This window comes from Mercenaria mercenaria, chromosome 10, assembly GCF_021730395.1.
Source record: "Mercenaria mercenaria strain notata chromosome 10, MADL_Memer_1, whole genome shotgun sequence".
Taxonomy (NCBI): Eukaryota; Metazoa; Mollusca; class Bivalvia; order Venerida; family Veneridae; genus Mercenaria; species Mercenaria mercenaria.
In genome coordinates, this window is record NC_069370.1 from 81434592 (window position 1) to 81452156 (window position 17565).

Sequence of the window (17565 nt, forward strand, 5' to 3'; positions counted from 1 at the left end):
CTATCCCCTAATTTTGAAATGGCATTATGATTTGTACTGCTTTAAGTAGATACCTGTAATATAGATATGCAAATAATATAACAATATGTCTCTTTATATCATTATATTCCCCATTAACCATCATTACATAATATTATACATGTTTATTTTATAAAAAAGAAACATAACAGAATTATATATTTTGCTATGAATATGTTGTTCTAAAATTAATGTAGTAGACCTATGATATACACCAGTTGCATACGAAAAAATTCAATGAAATTAATATACGATATATATTCAACAGTTTTTATGCCTAACAGCATTTTTTATAATTTTTTTTAATTTAGATCTCTATGGCATTTGCAGACAATCACACAGTTTGCTGATAATACTTGCAATTTATCATTATTAACATCTCCAGTGGTACAGATCCATAATTATGTTTATTCCAAAAATAATACAATTTCTACTTATAACAGCTATTTGATATGAAGTATGTCATAATATGTTAACTATATTAACAATAATATGATCAATCTATGAAAGATGTATCAAGAATAACAAACCTTACATTTTATTTAGAAAGTTGTCTGAAACTGTTGGACATATAATGGATAGATAGATATATAACGCCAAAGAAATTAAAATATAACAGCCCACGTTAAGCAAATTGTTGTGAGATGGGTTTACAGAACAACCAGAAAGACATCAAACTGAGCAATACATATGACTTTTGTTTATCTGTTGAGCAGTCATACCTAAGAATACTGTTATTTTTCAGAGTAATTGAGTTCATAATTTTGATTTCCATGTTTGATTCATCCAGCAATTTTGCTCTTCTAATATTTGTACTTTTTGCTTTTTGACATTCATTTGTCATCTTAAAGGAATTTTGAAACTGCCACTCAAATCTACATTTTAACTCGTAAAATATATTTCTTCAGAGACTGTATTTTCATCATTATTACCACTAATTCTGGTATCTAAATGGATTCAACATAGAACTGTTGTAACACATAAATATGAAATGTTTATTGAGAAATTCAAAAACAGCAGATGAAACATAATGTAGTTTGTGGTGTCAAGACTGAATATTTTCTCTGAATTATGAGAGAAACAAATGTCCAGACTCGATTATACTAATGTACTACCGGTATTAGGTTAATGATGATGTTCATCTAAAAGTTACCTGATATAATCATCACCTTTGTTCAACAAGAGCTGTCCGTAAGACAGCCAAGCTCGACTATTCGAAATATTGTCCCAGAAGCAGGAAAATATTACCGAAAGTTAAATCAAAAGAGTTTTAAGTTCAAAGGGGCATAATTGACCAAAATGCATCAAGTTATGGGACTTGACCCAGAGAGGTTGGTAATTAACCTAGAAAAAGAAAAAATAAGTTTCAAAGGTATATGCCTTTAATTGATGGCTGTATGTACTTGCATGCAAAAACTTAACCAAGGTGTGACGCCGACATCGAGCAGGGTGGAGTAGAATAGTAGACATCTTCGAATAGTCGAGCTAAAACAAGGACTGATGCTTCTTTTTCAATCAGTCAACCATTCTTCGCACTCAGATGACCATAAATTATCATGTCATGCCTTGCATATTACAGACAATTTATAATGGCAGTATTGTATCTGTACACATAAAATTGGACCATAGCAAGAAATTTTTTTCCAAAAATAAAGCAAAAAATGAATATATAAACATGCAACAAAGACAATACACATAATGTTCTTAATGAAGAATGTATGGATCTTGTTTCTTATTTCAAAGGCAATCAGCCTGTTCTTACTTTTTTATTTCAGTATTCTTCGGCTGTATATGTAGCGGTTGACCTAGTTTTTGACCCCATAAAACCCAGTTTTAAACTTGGCCTAGGAATCATCAAGAAATACATTCTGACCAAGTTTCATGAAGAAACGGTTGTAGCCCCCCTCCCCCGCCCCACAGAGACTAGGAGAATACATAACTGAGTTGCTGACTGTCAATACACGTCCACTACCTCTACCTGTGTTCTAAATTTATCTTTAAATGCATCATATGTTCCCGCAAAATAGTCTTAAGTTATCAAAAGAAGATGGTCTCTTAATGTAAACAGATTTTCACATATTTAACCCTGATATACATGCCATTGGCAAGAATCTTTCATACAGCATGACTAACAATAGTATATCCACTGGCTCTTAAAGTATACAAATAATGAGAGTTATCACATTTAGAAGAATATTGAAATTTCAGATAACATGAACAATTAGTGTGTTCTAAAATCATTATAAATATTACATATATATATATGCATCAATAGTCTGTTAGGATTAAAAGAGGTATGAACTAATAAAATGATTACCATAAAAACTCAATATATACATATTTCTCATCCAAGGGTCTCTGAAATGCTCAATCTTTAATCTGACACATCAAATTTGTATGGTTTTTAAAACAAATCTACCAGCAAACACCATGCACAATGCCAACCTTAGTAACTACAGAGTTCATGTTACAGACAACACATTCATATCTGCCAATGTCTTCTAAATAGTAATGTGACAGTTATAATTCAAACTGTGGATGAAGTCATACAAAAATACAAACAAAATGACCATGTTGTGATTGTAAGTGCCTATTCTGATTATGTGCAATAAAAAACAATGGTATACATTACACATTTTATACTGTCCATCTGTTAAAAAATTACCAGGACAGACTAACTGTAATTCAGCCAGTGACAGCACAGAAAATAGTTCAGAAAATATATTTAAAACAATCAAGTATTAGTGAATTTCTTGGCACTAAAAAGGTCAGTGTTTTATTTAACAAAATGTCTGTGAGTATTTAATTCAGCAATGTATTTATTTGTTTGTTTGCTTTGGGTTTAACAACATTTTTCAACAGTATTTCAGTCATGTAATGGCGGGCAGTTAACCTAACCAGTGTTCCTGGATTCTATACCAGTACAAACCTGTTCTCCGCAAGTAACTGCCAACTTCCCCACACGAATAAGAGGTGGAGGACTAATGATTTCAGACACAATGTCGTTTATCAAATAGTCATGGAGAACATACGCCCCACCCCAGGATCGGACTCATGACCCCGCGATCCGTAGACCAACGCCTACTGAGCTAAGTGGGCGGGCTAGCAATGTATTTATGATATTTATTTTTATTCATGAATAATTCTTGTACACAATCAGGGTTAGATACGAACAGAGGTGTTTGAGTCTGAAGTGAAATAGAAGAACCATAACTCTGTATAGGAGATTGGCACAATGCATAATGTCACACATATCACAATATTTATGTTGGATAAATCTTAATACTTCTGTGTGGTTCATAGAGTTCTTCCCTTATTGTGGGTACATACTGGTGAATTAACATTAAGTACATCTATGTCTTTACTGAAATAATTCCAATTCTCAATCATTCAAATTTTTCCACGTTCAATCATAGTCACATAACATTATATTATAATAATCTCAATGTTTAAAACAAAGTTGTTTAAAATATAACTGACAATTATATTTCCATAATCCACTGAGATGTATGAAATACAAACTGAACATCAAAATCGTTGTTGCTGTAGCTTATGAAATGACCTTAATTCAGTATCGGTTTTTTTTAACATGAAACAAACTGAAAGTTTTGCAGTTATCATAATAACTAATAACAAACTTGAGTTGCTGGAAGTCAAAAACCTGACAATAATATTGCGTAACAATTCACAGTAATCTGAACACAAAATTATGCAAGAATGCTAACTGGTTAACAATGAAATATACAAATAATAAATCATAATTGTTCAAATAACTGTACATATTGCACAATTAGATAATGCTAAATATACAAACTTTTGTTGAAGCCCAATAACTTCAAAACCTTTAATCAAACATTTACCTAACTGTAGAAATCATTTCATTTTGTGGGCACAAAATTTTAAGGATTCGGTCATAATGACTATTTCATGGGGCTAGGAATTCATGGATTTCAAAATTTGAAGATAAAATGAATGGATTTAATTTTGTGGACTGACTCAACTACAGAATCTAGGAAAATGAGCCCCTTGTGAAACTTTACAATTTTACAGAATGTTATTGAGGAATGCCTTATTAGCACTGACATGGTAACAGCTACTAACACTTCTAAAATTAAAACAAATTATACAAGTAACTATGATAAATGTAATCTAAACTGCAGCATAATGATGACAGGTTAGCTCTAGTGACAACACTGACAGACTAGAAATATTGGAAGACTCTCTACAGCCGCCATACAGCAAAAAATAGTGTTTTTACAGATAGACCAGTAAACAAAAGTCAGAGCCAATATTCTGTTACTCTCTCATTTTTATATACTGTGAAATCATTTAGTTTTGTGGACATGATATGCTGTGGTTTTGCTAGAAGTGGCTTTTTCTTGGGAATATAAATTCATATTCATATATATGCATTTCAAGTTCTGAATATTACATGAATGTCAAGGGGATTAAATTTTATTGTTTAAGCACAAAAAAAATCAAAAAAATAAGTTCCCAATGAATATTAATGGTTTTACTGTATAAAATGTAATTTTGTAATTTAACTCAAATCAAGAGTTTATTTCAAGATTTAAAACTAGTGTGAATGATCTGAAGTTATTCAGTTTCAACATGTGTTTATACAAAATAATCATAACATAGATAAAGCATGGTTTTACATAAAACAATTAAAACTAGAGCTATCACTGGAAGTGACCAATACCCTAGTTATACCTCTTTGCAAGAGGAAATATCCATTACTCTACAATACTTGGACTGACCATAGTAGCCACACACATTACACATTACCTTGACAAGAATAATAATTAATGCCATTCTTCCAGGGGTTTAGAAGATATAGAGCAGACACAAAGATACTTTATTTGACCTTTGACTTAGTACTGTGACCTTGACATTAGATCTAGTGACCTAGGTTACATGTGATGCTCGTAGTATCACGATGGTGAACATTTAAATGTAGTCATTGGAAAATAAATTAAATGGTTTCCGAGATATGCCTCTGCAAAGTCATTACAGCCTGGCGAACATACAGATAGACAGACACCTTTGACTCTAATATAAACCTCAAATACTTTGTATCTGTGAGTAAAACAACATTTTGGTCTGAAAGATGACCAGTCACACAATATAAAGCATGTATCAGTGAGAGACAAGTGATTAGTGTTGACATCTACATTGTAGAAAAATTTCTATTTGCGAAAAAGTTAGGAAAGTTGCTATTTTCCCATAGACTCTCATTATAAAAAATTGCTAGTGGTCCAAATGTTTCAAATCAGTCTAGCAAAAAATCAAGCACAAGAGCCTATCCTTTTTAGTTGTTGAATTTTCTAGGTATATTCTGAAGTTTTGAAAAATCAGAGTTTAACCAAATTCTACATTGTGGAAAAAAATCCGATCCTAACGTGCAGAACTACCTTAACTGTTCATATGATTTGTGATTTTACATGTATTCCCATTTATTTCACAGCTGCCTGTCAATGTTTATCCTAGATTTCAATCCAGTTTGAACTCTTTTAAGTGTGAAAATTTCTTGCTGGTAATTTCAGAAATATATAAAATCAATGAATAAAAAAACTGAGTTAAATGTTTAAAATAATCTCAGTAATAGGAAGTATCACATTAACTTTTAACAGCTGAAACAGGACACTTGTTCATTAAACAGGGCCCGTGTTTATATCACAGGGCCCTATTAATTAAACAGGGCCCGTGTCGATCAAACAGGCCCAATATTCACCAACATTCAAAGTCTGAAGTTTCCACTTGAGACTTTAAATCTATAAAATATAAGTTGCTGTAACTAACTTTGTAATTATGCATCAGTCCTGCTAAAACTTTGCAAAGCTTTTTTCCTTGCAATAGATGCTATATCTATGTCAAGTTTTGTTAAAATTCAAGCCAGATTTACATATAGATGGAAAAACTATTTTTAAGCATTTCATAGTCTTAAGAATTGATGAATATAGGCTGAATACTTCTCTTAAACAAGCAGTATTGAAACTAAAATATATATGAACATTCCTAAGAGAAAACTGAATATATTAACACAGCAACCAGCTGTACACAATGAAAATATAACACAATAAACATTTTATGCTACTTTTTGTGAATGGAATTCAGTCATATTGACTCAACAATGTACTTTGGATACACATACCAAAATATATACTACTCTGCAGGGAAATCTTATCATTTTATGTTTAATAAATGCACAAAATTCTTTAGAAACTGTTTAAACAAAACCTTCAGACATTGCAATTTGAATCAAATAACCTGAAAGTTTCATTGGAATTTTTCATAAAGCTAACTCTAAATGCAGAAGAGCCTCAAATATATGTTTAGAGACAAATACAACAGGCAGCAGTTGCTAATCAGCTGCTCATCAACAGTAAAGTCTACATGAAACTGATTTATCAATCAATCAATCAATCTACATGTATCAATCAATCAGTAAATCAAAGTCTTTGGTAAAAGCTGTTAATGAGTGATGATCAAACGTCAACATACAAAACCCTCTCATACCTTGCATTGTTGTTCATGTTACAGCAACCTGCTTCAGCAATATACAAATAATATAAATACAAATAAAAATGGAGAAAAAAAAATTCACTACAGCACATCATGTTGAAAACATTTTCCTTTCTAACTGAGTTCTACATTCACTACAGCACTTATCATGAATTTGAAGAATCCAGTATTTTATCAGACTACGGATCAAAGGTGTTATTTCTTTGTTGTTCTTTCACCATTAATTCCATAAATCCAAATGTCATTTTGCCATAAATTCAAAGTTAGTAACCATCAGTAGGAAATACTATCTGACAGGTGTACCAATATGATACAAGAAGGGGTAATTCACCACAACAGCAACTTTTCTTTGACACAAAATCCACAAGTGTTATATCTCTGTGAAATGAAGTTTTAATTGTCTGAAAAACTCAGCATATTTTCACTGTGAAAAAATAGTTTTCTTCAAACGAGTGCCATTTCAGTTATTAATGGGTGTTACTTCACACACTCCTGCACATTATTTCACTTATTCACAAGCGTTAGTTCTCTGGTTTACCAAGAAATGATTGTCACAGACAGATACTGGTACATTTATATTTTACACAATGAGGTAAGATTTCATTGCACGAAGTCTTTAAGAGAGGTATCTCAAGACTTAAACACTAAAATGAAATTACAGCAAGCTATTTGCGTATCCGCACACTATCTCGTTCCTGCAAAAACATTCCTATATAAAAAATCCCCAGTCCCAAGCTATACTTTGTTCAATCCACTAAACAATGACAGTTTCTACAGTAAAACCACTACTGTTATCAAAATATAACAAAATATTTTTGGCACATGTCTAAAAAAATATACAACTGAAAACAACAGCTGCAAAAAGCATAAATTATGCTTTCAAATAACGATATATACAGCATATTTGTACAACTTTCCTCATTGCTCACATACAGTATACACTAAAATGATTTGGACACTGGATTTCTGTGACCCAAAAACTTTTCTTGTATACTTGTATACAGCAGCTACAGAATAAATTTAGAAAGAGTGGTCAGCTGAGCGACCAAAATGGCTGACCACTGAACACAAACACACTCCCAGTTTAAGAATGGTCCATGCGATATGAAAAATTGTGCATTATACATGTGAATAAACTGCAGCAGTATTATGCAGCCAAATGGTTAGCATGTTTCCTACATATAATTTTTTTTCACATGGATCAATACTAAACTACTTAACCGTTTGTAATTATGAATCTACTAAAATATTTCTAAATCTTTGGTGTTATTTTTCTATAATAAGATTCTTAGGCCATATCTATGATGTGTTTGAACAAAAATTTAAACATAATTTCTTAAACACATTCCTCAAACAGGCCAGTATTAAACAAATCCACTTATGCCTATCTATTTGTTTTCTATGTAATAAATCAGAAACTAGCTGTAATGTGTTTGGTACTACAGTATGGCAATAAACATGACAATCTACTCCTGTAAGAAACAACTGACTTACAAACCAGTTTGAAACATGTATAGTAAATAAACCGCCTACATTCGGTAAAATTATGTTGTCTGAAATACGTATAGTAAGTAAAGGTATTATCAATCTCTTTGGTTCTATTTAGTTCGCTTTCAAAACATTACTATTTTTCTTCTGTCTTAACTTACTAACTTTCACAAGTAACACTCCTCTTTTTTTCTAATACCCATTGGCATTTGAGAGAGATCTTGTCCGCTGTTGTCTGAATAACGTAGAAAAAGCTGCTTTAAATTTCACCCAGATCCCTCTACGAACATTTGCTGTAAATTTGTTCACTAAACACAACACTGTTGCCACGGCAAATATGGCATTGTATGTAAAAATAATATAAAAGTTTCCCAACCAGTCCATTGTTCCAAAGTCTCCAACAAGGTCAAAGTTGGTAATTCCTGCAAAAAAAAATGTAAAAGAAGTTTACATTTTAATTGTGCCTGTAAATCATTAAACAGTCTGACATGGTCAATGCAGTTTCAGTTTACCCTAACAGTTTTCTTCAATATTTTTTATCACCTGTATCAATGTAATACATAATTAACATTAATACTGTGCCCTAGAGTTATTTAATTAAGTGCAAAGGTTTAAACTAGTACTTCAGAAAGGATTGGCAACAAAGTGCTCAATTTTTCCAGCAAGCTACATTTCAATAAAACAAGGTAATGGACTTAAGACATTTTGACTGCTTTAAAAAATATAAGTTAGAGCTTACCTAAAGTTCTGGACAAGACAGGCAGAGCTGAGCTCAAAATGAGCAGCACACTACAGTTGAATATAATATGTAACATGGACGTATCATGATATTTTGGCTGAATACGACGGAAGAATGGCAGGTTGTAGAAACCAACAACGGAAGCAGACATCAAATATCTGAGCCAAACAGTTAAAGAAAAACTGACGATCATAAAGAAAAACCTTTTGTGTCTTTACATTTAAAATTGAAATGAAACTCTTCTTGTTTTTCTTCTTTAAAATGAACCATCATTTCTATATACATGGAAGCTTAATCTTTCTAAACTAAAATGAAAATGAGGTAAATGTAAACACACAATCCATTTTCAGCATTAAAACAAGATTGTATTCAATTTAAATGATCATAAAGAATTCTCTGCATGGCAAAATAAGCATTACACCTTACCATTTACATATTACTTATATCCACTTATGTGATAATGGCATGTACAAATAAGCTAAAGGATACAAAATGAGTATTGTTTCAAGAATACTGCCAGGCCACCCTAGTGCGGACAGTGATGTTATACCCAGAACCATCTCCTGAAATATATACATCAATGTATACTAAATTACACATTTTATCTTAATATTCAATTTAATTAAGTCAATTTCTGATTTCTGATCCAGTTTGTCACAACACTTTTTTTCTTGATGTACAAAATATGCAGGTAGCATACCTGAATTTTGTTATGATAGACAAATCTAGCACATATACATTTTCAAGTATGATATTAAATGATAACTTACCTTAGCACCAACTGGCAGAGCTTTGATCCCAACCAATAACTGGAACATATTCTGAGCCACCATCAACACACCAAGAACCTAACCAAACACAACATTAATACACCTGATTCATGTTTCAGTTATAAAATTATACACCCAGTAAAAGCTAGGTTATATTGGTTTTATATCAAACAGACAGTTTTTATGAAGATAAAAATTAGTGTTTGCAACATCCATTGTTCAAACACTAGACACCGAGAGCCCAACCTGACAATCAGCACATTTTCTTACATGCGTCCAAAACATTTCTGCTTCATATTAAATATCAGACCACTAGATCACAGTTATTTTACAAAATAAAGATGCTTTTCTGCACAGTTGTTCTGATTTATAAACCATCAAAAATTACTGCTCTCCCCTTGAAATTATAAGTACCGAGTTCCAATCAGAGCTTTGGCGTTTCATTTAGAATTAAATATTACTGACAGTAACAGCTATAGGAATTCACTTAAAGGTGGTCAATCACATTTAATCAACATTTAATGACATTTTTTACTTTTTGTATATTCTGGTAGAGATTATTTAAGGAACAAAAAGACCGATTACATAGAGTTAGATTCCTATTTGAAATGTATATTTTATTGTTTTCATAAAATTTTGTAATTACTCCCCTTTAATATGAAAGTATATAAAAAGCTGGGTATTTCTTTTTATTTCGATACAATGTCTAGTTCTACATTTGCATTTGATAGACATATCAACTATTGAACAATCTGAACCAAAATGCAAGTTTTAAAGCTGTGTGTAGCTTCTGAATTCATTTATTTCCAATCTATCTTGGTTGCGCAACCAAGATAGGCAAAGGGAGGTAATAATAATTTTTCAAACTTGTGTTTCCAATGAATTCCATCTAAATACATAATTTTTAATGCAAATATTTTACAAATATATTACAATATGTCTAATATTTATACATTTCCTTCGGCAAAGTATGTTTATCAAATTTATACTTATGATAAAATAACTCAATCTTGGCTGGGCAACCAGGATAGGAAAATGAAATTTTAAAAATACCTCCAGTGAAAATCTAATTTGTATTTTAAAAGTGTTAAGTGAACAGAAATGAGTGTAAATGATCAGATGCTAAAGTTTCGAACAAATCCGTTACATGGCCAGAATCTGATTATCCACCTTTAAAGAAAGAGCTATGGAGATTTAATTACAGTTAGATATATGGAGATTATATTACAGAGAAATATATTATTATGGAGATTTACTTACAGTTAAATATATAAAGATTTACTTACAGTTAAATATATGGAGATTTACTTACAGTTAAATATATAAGGATTTACTTACAGTTAAATATATGGAGATTTACTTACAGTTAAATATATGGAGATTTACTTACAGTTAAATATATAAGGATTTACTTACAGTTAAATATATGGAGATTTACTTACAGTGAGAGCTATTGAGAAGAGCATCAGGATAGGGTACATCAATGTCCTTATACACGATACTTGTTTTCTCTTTTCTGAAAGTATATAACATTAGAAATAGTGTGTTAACTGTCTTAAAGTGATCATCATTTGATAGGAACTCAAGCTCATAAACCTACAGCATGTTTGCGACTTAAACTTTCACAAGTTTTATCAGACTGATTTTTATACATCATACACGCATTTTTTTTAAATTTTGGGTGTCCAGCCTTGTCGGAAGGTCTCACATAGATATAAATTGCACACAATCTCACTATCAAAAATGGTTTTGAGCAAAATAATCTGTCAAATACAACAATAACGCCTCAATAGCCTAGCGGTAGAGCGTCAGCTTTGCGTGCGGAAGGTCGTGGATTCGATCCCCGGCCGCGTCATACCAAAGACGTGAAAAATGGTACCAGTAGCTCCCTTGCTTGGCACTCAGCATTACAAGGGAGACTGGCCTCTTTTCTTATACCCTCATGGCGGTGGATTTCATCAGGAATGAGGTGTCAAGAGTGATTAATATAAGTTGTAGTACTTCCTTCACAATCGACCTAAAATAAATTATGTATAAACTAAATACAACAATATGTATAAAAGAAGCCTGTAAAACTGTATAAGAACCTTAATTCCACCATAATCAAGTGGCCAAAAAGACAAGTTGCTAACTTTCCATAAAACTGTAAAGATTTATAAATTTTAAGGGAAATGTCCAAGGTGAACATAAAAATCATTTCTTTTTCTTTCAAAACAGCAACATCTATACAGTATAAATAAAGACATCACTACTTTTCTGTGATATTATATGATTATGATATCAACACAGCTGAATTTTTTCTTTTCTTACATAAATTGCTACAGAGTAACTAACGCATTACAGAACTTCTCTAGATATTCATAAGATGATCTAAAAGTTTTCATAACATATAAAAACTGCATTCTTCAGAGGGTGATATGAAAAAATGTTCACCCTGAAAAATATGTATACTGACCCAAGTCATTCATATCACACTCTCAGGAATGCAAAATTTATCACACAGTAAACCTCACTTATAAGAAACTCAGATATAAGGAACACTTGGTTATAAGGAACAGTTTTCAATTCCCTGATATAATTCCTTCTTTTTCAATGTAAAAATCCTGTTATAGGGAACTCCGTTATAAGGAGCACTCGGTTATAAGGAACACTTTTTCCAGTCCCAGAGTACAAAATTCAATAGAAAACCCCTCGGTTATAGCAAACAGACATAAAGAATGAAAATTATTAAAGACCAAAAATAACAGGAGAATCGCTGATGACGTCAGAGTAACGTCCGCTCTTTCACGCGCATAAACACAAATTATTTCATTTCTATGATCTTTAGTTTGTAAATAAATGGATACGATAAAAAGAAAATATATAACATCATCATTAGCATTTACCAAATACTAGATGATTGTGTATTATGCTTCAGTCTTTAAAATATACTCGTAGATAGCACAGTAAGTATTGTGTTGTTTAGTTTATATCGCTACATTTATAGAGACTTACAAAAATTATCATAACCAACGTTACCAAATAATACAACACGCTTAATTCTGTGTATTTGGACACATACTTTTTGAAAAAGGACGCTAGAAAATCACAGCTGCAATTCTCCAGGACGCATTTTTTTGCCATACACATGCTTGCTTGATACACAATGAATTACATTAAATGGAAAACAGTTGCACCTGTCAATCAAAAGGAAGAGTTTACAGTGACTCTTTGTGCTCCTGGCCAATCAGAGATCCAAGTTTTCCAACTGGTGCATGGTTGATTAAGGCAGTATTGTGTGTTCAACATGTGACAAAGCACTTTAGATTTATTCTTCTGATTATGTCACAAATAATTTGGATTTTAACATGGGCCTACTTAGGAGTTTTGAATTCGCCGCTAATCGCGATAACTAGATTAAATGATGATTGAAATTAGAATGTGTGCAGGCCAGTCACAGGACCTGATTATTTTGTTTCTCATAGCCGTTCATGAATTAATTAATAATAACTGGCTCACATTGTTTTCAAAATGGATGCGATACGAAATACAATTCCTTGGTCATTTTAAGTGTAGAATTTTCTTGCGCAAAATAGATTGTAGAAATGGACAACGATACACAATTTTCTAACATAAAGATTCATAGTCTGCCCCTACTGTGAACACACAGCCCTTTCAAATAGTGTTTGCTATACAAATTGTGTTCATTATACAAACCTCAGTTACAAGGAACTAATTCGCTATACAGATATAAGGAACCTCGGTTATAAGGAACAATTTTTAGAGGTCCCAAGCTGTTCCTTATAAGCGAGGTTTACTGTACAGTCAAACAGGTAGTGGACCTAAGATGACAATTCTTTACATTGGTTTCAGCACTCTCTGGCTATGAAAAAGCAATTTTCTGTTATGGCCGAAAAATGCCAAAACAGCATACCATGTAATTGCACGGAAATAGCAATTTGTCATTACAGGCCCATTACCCTAAGAGACCTTTTGCATTAAAATACCACTTTTTCAGTTCATTTTTCTACTGTTATAAAACAAAATGTACTAGGAGATCATTGTGTTAAGAGACCGCTATCTGCCCTTCCATTAGGCAGTCTCTTAATTGAAGTTATATTGTATTATATAGTACAAGACTTTGATAAAACTAAGGTGCTCCCCTTTAGAATTACAAAATATACCTAATTCTTGTATATCTCTCAAAGCTTCTTCCAGCTTTTCTTGTAAATGTTCTGCCTCTTTATCTTTATGGTTGGAATGTCCATTTGCTATTCTACCTGCAACTTTAAATCAAATTAGAAATAAATCTAAAGGATGGTTCCTTGATAGCACTGAGCACAACTAAGCAAAATAAAAGCAGACTCAGTTTGACAATGACCGAGTCTGTCCATGAAAGGTAATGAAATATGCAACATCCTCATACCTAAAAATTACATGTACTCTGTGATTCCAAAGTACCAGAAAAATGACAATATTCATCCAAAGTACAAGTTGACTGTTGCCACATGATACCTGCCACAGCGGTCATAAAAATGAATCACGTGTTTAGGAAAAATACATGACAACAGAAATGTTAATTATTCCACTTACAATATTGACACACTAGATATACATTTAAATTTTGTTTGAAATATGTCAGGTGAATCTCCTGCCTACGCCTAAGAATTAATATTTCACATCATTTTGCATCAGTCTTCATAGATTATTCTAAAAATGCCTATCTCTGTTAAAACACACTTACACTAGAATGGTGTCACGTTAACGTGAGACCAAGAAAGCGCGCTACTATATTTTATCTACTGTTTTCGATTAAGGGCATATTAGAATTGGAATAATTCATAGCAAAGGCATGTTTTAACACCATTTATACACTTGGGTGGTAATACGTCGTACAAATAATTTCATATAACCGCCCACTGTACATAAATAGTGCTAAAACACTCTTTTGCTATAGATTATTTCTTAAATATCATTTCAGTCTCTAATAAGTCCTGCATGAAATCAAGTTATTGAATTTCAATATCACAAAAGAATTTTAGACAGAAATGAACATCTTTCACAGAAATGTTTCATTTTATTGTTGCGTTTGTTGTTTGTTGGCTTTTGATGTCAAATAATCAATTTCCAGCTTTTATTTGTGGAAGAAGAGCCTACCTATCACTCTAGGCTTTATTTCAGGCACAGGATGGTACCTAGGGAGAACTATCAACCACCACTGAGCTAGCTGGATGGTGTCCTCACACCTGTGCAAGGATTAAACCAACAGATCTAAGGGGACAAATGATTCAAAGCCAAAGAACATAACCTCTCTACCACAGACTGATCTACATGGATGAGACAAAAGTATCAGGCAACAGTAATTACCTACCTCTACTTTCATGTTTACACTGTTTTTGATCTTGTATTTTCCGTCTAAATGACCCCTCCCTAAACCTTGCTGTAGTTAATTCCTCATTTATATCACGTAAAAACTGAAATAAGGAAATAACCAAATACATAAGAAATAATATAAATGCAACAGGTACATTAACATGTTCAAGGTGCACAAATTCAATATCAATGTCAATCTAGCGTGAAATTGTCTGGAACACACAAGACTATACATTTCACAATAACTGCAAATCAATGGCCTACTGACTTCCTTTCACTATTTTCTTGGTCTGTTAACAAGAAGGAAAACTGACAGTCAGTCCAAACATGCTTCCACTGAGATTTGAATTTGCAAATTCTTCGTTATATCCCTTTACACGTAGTGACGAGTACAACTGCTTTAACTTTTGAGCAATTTCAAAGTCAGAAATGATAAGCATGAAACCTTACCCTAAAATTTCAAGCCAAAGAAATGTAATACTGGAGCCACAGTGATGATGAGAAATAATTATTGTAAACTTGAAACAAGTACATTTAACAAGAGCACCGCAATGCGGAGCAATTTACGCCTAAATGTATTACCTTGGATCCATAAGTGTGACCTTGACCTCAAAGTGAGTCATCCAGAATATGCACTCTGCATATTGTCCCGATGTGGTTAACATTTGTGCCAAGTTTCTTTAAAATCCTTCAAGCATTTTACGAGTTACAGATCGGACATGAAACAAAGTCATATGACCTTTGACCCTAAGTGTGACCTTGACCTTGAAGCTAGTCATCCAGAACATGCGCTCTTCATGTTACCTCGGTGTGGTGAACATTTGTGTCAAGTTTCTTTGAAATCCTTCAAGGAGTTCAAGAGTTACAGAGTGGACATGACATTGCTAACGGACAGATGGACGGACACCGGCATCATAATATAATACGTCCCTTTGGGCATATAAAAATTGGAACACATAAACACTTCTACAATTACTAATTTTAGTCAAGCTAAAATACATTTTTCGCACAAGCTTCTTTACCCTCCAGCAGTCTTCAGTTCTCTATATTTGAATTAATTAATCAAAATAATTTCATTAAAATTTTCAATGTTTACTTTTATTCTAACTCATAACTGAAATAAGAACATATACTGGTATGTGAAACTTTACCTGTGGTTTGAGCACTAATTTTGTCATGGATGTAAACATACAGGCAAAGCCTACTGGAGTACATACTGAAATATAAACAACACCTACAAATTGCTAAGTGTTTTTTTAAGTTTGCCTATTCCGACTTTGTCCTTTCGACTATTCATGAATGTGAATAAGCGACAGACAGCTACGAAGGCTGTGTTGTCATCAGACCTAGTATTGACCCCAGTTCCATGAAATACCTAAATTTCAAAAAAACCAACATTCTAACCATGTTTCATTATATCAGATAGAAAACGTGGCTTCCAGAGTGTTAATAAGGTATCTGTATAATAGGATATTGTGACTTAGTTTTGGACCCCAGATGACCTATTTCAACACTGACATAGTTTAAATAAAGACAAACATTCTGACAAAGGGTCATGTAAATCAGGTAGAAAGAAAATACGACTTCTGGAGTGTTAAAAAGGTTTTCCTATGATGTGACTTAGTTTGTGACACTGTATGACCCAGTTTTGAACTTAAGAATTTACAGAGACACAGTCTGACCAAGTTTTATAAACATTGGACCACAATTATTAACTCTTTAGTGTTTTAAGATTAACTGTTGAAAATGGACAATGACAAACTCCGGACACAAGATGATCATATTAGCTCACATTGAGCTCTTCATGCTCAGGTGAGCTAATAAAGACTGAATAAAAATTATACATGAATATTTACTTACACAGTAGTAACAGTACTCCGAGGAATGATATGCATGAATACAGATATGGCAGGTAGATATTCCATATATCTGAAACACATAAAAATAACTTAGTAAGTTAATATAAAACCGTACAAATATGTCTTAGTATAACTTTGGTGACAGTACACGAGCCTTGTGGCTTTTTTTTCTCAAAAACTTGCCTGAAAACCTTATACTGCCAGCCACAGACCATGTAATTCTTATTTAGACAGTACAAAAGAACATTGATTATTAACTTTTACCAGAGACACTAATGTCTCAAAATAATTTTACACCCTAACTTGAACTTTATTCCACAATACATGGCGTCTATGTATAACTGTCAAACAGAGCTATCAACACCCAGGATACACCAAACACGGATATGACTAACAATGCTAATTTTTACCTGAGAGAGTATCGTGACTATGTGTATCACTGTCAAACAGAGCTATCAACACCCAGGATACACCAAACACTGATACACCCAATAAAGCTAACATTACAGTAGTTTCTTTGATTCTAGCCATGATTCCCTGAAATAAATGGATAAATATATTATTATTAAGCCTAACAGTATAGACAAACAAGAGCAGCCTGAGAAACAGCCATATCAAAGGAACTAAGTACAAAAAGGGAGATAATTCAAGACCATACAAAACAGAGTTGTGGTACTTGTCCCCTGACCATCCCTCATTGCCACCTATCATTATGTCAAAGGTATTAAAGTTATTGTCCAAACAAGAAAGTGTGTTATGACAACAAACAATGATTCAATCTATATGTAAACAAGAGCTGCTTGTAGAACATACA

At 32.6% G+C, this 17565-nt stretch overlaps 1 protein-coding gene across 1 annotated transcript in view; it reads right to left on the minus strand.

Moving 5' to 3' along the window:
* Positions 1-1533: 1533 nt before the first annotated feature.
* Positions 1534-17565, minus strand: part of LOC123561041 (protein LMBR1L-like) — a 31610-nt gene continuing 15578 nt past the window's right edge. The window contains exons 4-13 of the mRNA XM_045353192.2: positions 17162-17288; positions 16753-16821; positions 16044-16108; positions 14891-14993; positions 13704-13805; positions 10983-11056; positions 9541-9618; positions 9260-9333; positions 8771-8928; positions 1534-8453 (exon numbers count right to left, since the gene is read on the minus strand). Coding sequence (XP_045209127.2) covers positions 8224-8453; positions 8771-8928; positions 9260-9333; positions 9541-9618; positions 10983-11056; positions 13704-13805; positions 14891-14993; positions 16044-16108; positions 16753-16821; positions 17162-17288 — 1080 coding nt within the window. The 3' untranslated portion in view covers positions 1534-8223. The remainder of the gene's footprint in view (positions 8454-8770; positions 8929-9259; positions 9334-9540; positions 9619-10982; positions 11057-13703; positions 13806-14890; positions 14994-16043; positions 16109-16752; positions 16822-17161; positions 17289-17565) is intronic.